At 34.0% G+C, this 1,476-nt stretch overlaps 1 protein-coding gene across 1 annotated transcript; it reads right to left on the bottom strand.

Moving 5' to 3' along the window:
• Positions 1-228: 228 nt before the first annotated feature.
• Positions 229-1,470, bottom strand: LOC109588307 (uncharacterized). The gene is made up of 3 exons (XM_020004479.1): positions 1,084-1,470; positions 972-1,034; positions 229-584 (listed from the first exon to the last, which is right to left on the bottom strand). The coding sequence occupies exons 1-3, from the start codon at positions 1,397-1,399 to the stop codon at positions 229-231; spliced, it is 735 nt and encodes a 244-aa protein (XP_019860038.1). The 5' UTR covers positions 1,400-1,470.
• Between the last annotated feature and the right edge of the window lie 6 nt (positions 1,471-1,476).

The following is a 1,476-nucleotide window of genomic DNA, read 5'->3' as shown; positions in this document are numbered from 1 at the left end:
AGGCTTCACTATCAATTAATTATTGCTCATAAAAATTCCTTCACACCTCTCCGTGTAAAAGGTCTATAGTTATGCATTGTGTGTACATGGGTTATTGTTATGATAGTGACAATGTGTTATTATTGCGCAAGACTAGCGGGCTCCATGCTATTTGAAACCCTCATTAGCGGCTAAAATATCAAAGAGAATTATGCATAGGTTAGTTAAAACAAAGTCATGCTTCACAGTTTACATAGTCATCCACATGAAAAAGTTAATTTCAAATAACTGCACAACTTGACCCTGGCTAGATCTACCCCTGGCTCTGTCTGATGATAGAAATTCTTTCACTTCAGCTTTTACTCTTCCAAGTTGGCCTGGATAATCGTCACAAACTTGAAGTACTTTCCTCCAGGTCACGTCATTATCAGAGTCTATCCATCTATTGAACACTAGTATGAGGTTTTTAGTGGTTGACTGAGGATTAGGTAACAAATCATCCACTTCAACATCAAGTGCAGTACCAATGAGCATGTACTGGGCAGCAGAACTTTTAAATAACCTAACGAGGTCACTCTTTTGAGGCTTCTTGTCTAACAGGAGGTCTGTAGTAAAATAATAGTAATTATAAAGTAATAATAATGACAAAAATCCTTACTTTTATCTAATGACTGATTATTAACTTGTTTTGTTTGTGTTCCATTGTTACTCTCAACAGGTCCTATACACAAGTGATAAATTATAAATAATAATTATTTCTATACACATACATGTATGTTATGATAAAAAATAACAACAATAACAACACCAATAATAACAATAGTTCCTTACTTTCATCTAATGGCTGATCATTAACTTGTTCTAATTGTCTTTCATTGTTACTCTCAACAGGTCCTAAATGATTTTTTAAAATAATAAAAACAACAACAACAACAATAATAATAATAATAATAATAATAATGATATTAATAATAATAACAATAATTCTTTACTTTCATCTGATGGCTGATCATTATCTTGTTTTATTTGTGTTCCATTGTTACTCTCTGCAGGTCCTATACACAAGTGATAAATAATAAATAATAATTATTAGTATACACATACCTGATTCAAACCAGTACCAATGATCACTACTGATAGTAGCTGACACTGGACAAACTGTACAATTCACAATATTACCATCTCCACTGGATCTAACAATACAGTAGCAGCTACTCCTCTTTGAAGGGCAAGCAAAAGCATTGACGTAATTATGCTTGAGGTGCATTGCATCACTGCTATTATCAATAGCTGTTGTGAGTAGCTTACGTACTAATGGACAGTGCTGGGTAGGACCAGTAAAGTACACTTCAATATGAGTGTAACAGTTGATGAGGTGAAGTGTGTCCTCCTTCCCTTTGAAGGTTATCTTGAGAGACATGGCATCTCGAAATTTGTAATACTCTGGCGTGGATGGAGAGATTTTAGTAACACATTCTTTCTGGTTGAGTAGGTGTA

The sequence above is a fragment of the Amphimedon queenslandica genome, unplaced genomic scaffold, assembly GCF_000090795.2.
Source record: "Amphimedon queenslandica unplaced genomic scaffold, v1.1 AMPQUscaffold_12171, whole genome shotgun sequence".
NCBI classification, from domain to species: Eukaryota; Metazoa; Porifera; class Demospongiae; order Haplosclerida; family Niphatidae; genus Amphimedon; species Amphimedon queenslandica.
The sequence above is the reverse complement of the archived record's forward strand: the minus strand, read 5'-3'. Positions and strand labels throughout refer to the sequence as shown.

Excerpts from the sequence above, each read along its gene's own strand:
- LOC109588307 (XM_020004479.1), bottom strand. The coding sequence starts at position 1,399 with ATGTCTCTCAAGATAACCTTCAAAGGGAAGGAGGACACACTTCACCTC. Across the intron at positions 1,035-1,083 it reads TTGGTACTGGTTTGAATCAG|GACCTGCAGAGAGTAACAAT; the intron begins GTATGTGTATAC and ends ACTTGTGTATAG. Across the intron at positions 585-971 it reads TGATCAGCCATCAGATGAAA|ACCTCCTGTTAGACAAGAAG; the intron begins GTAAAGAATTAT and ends ATTTTACTACAG.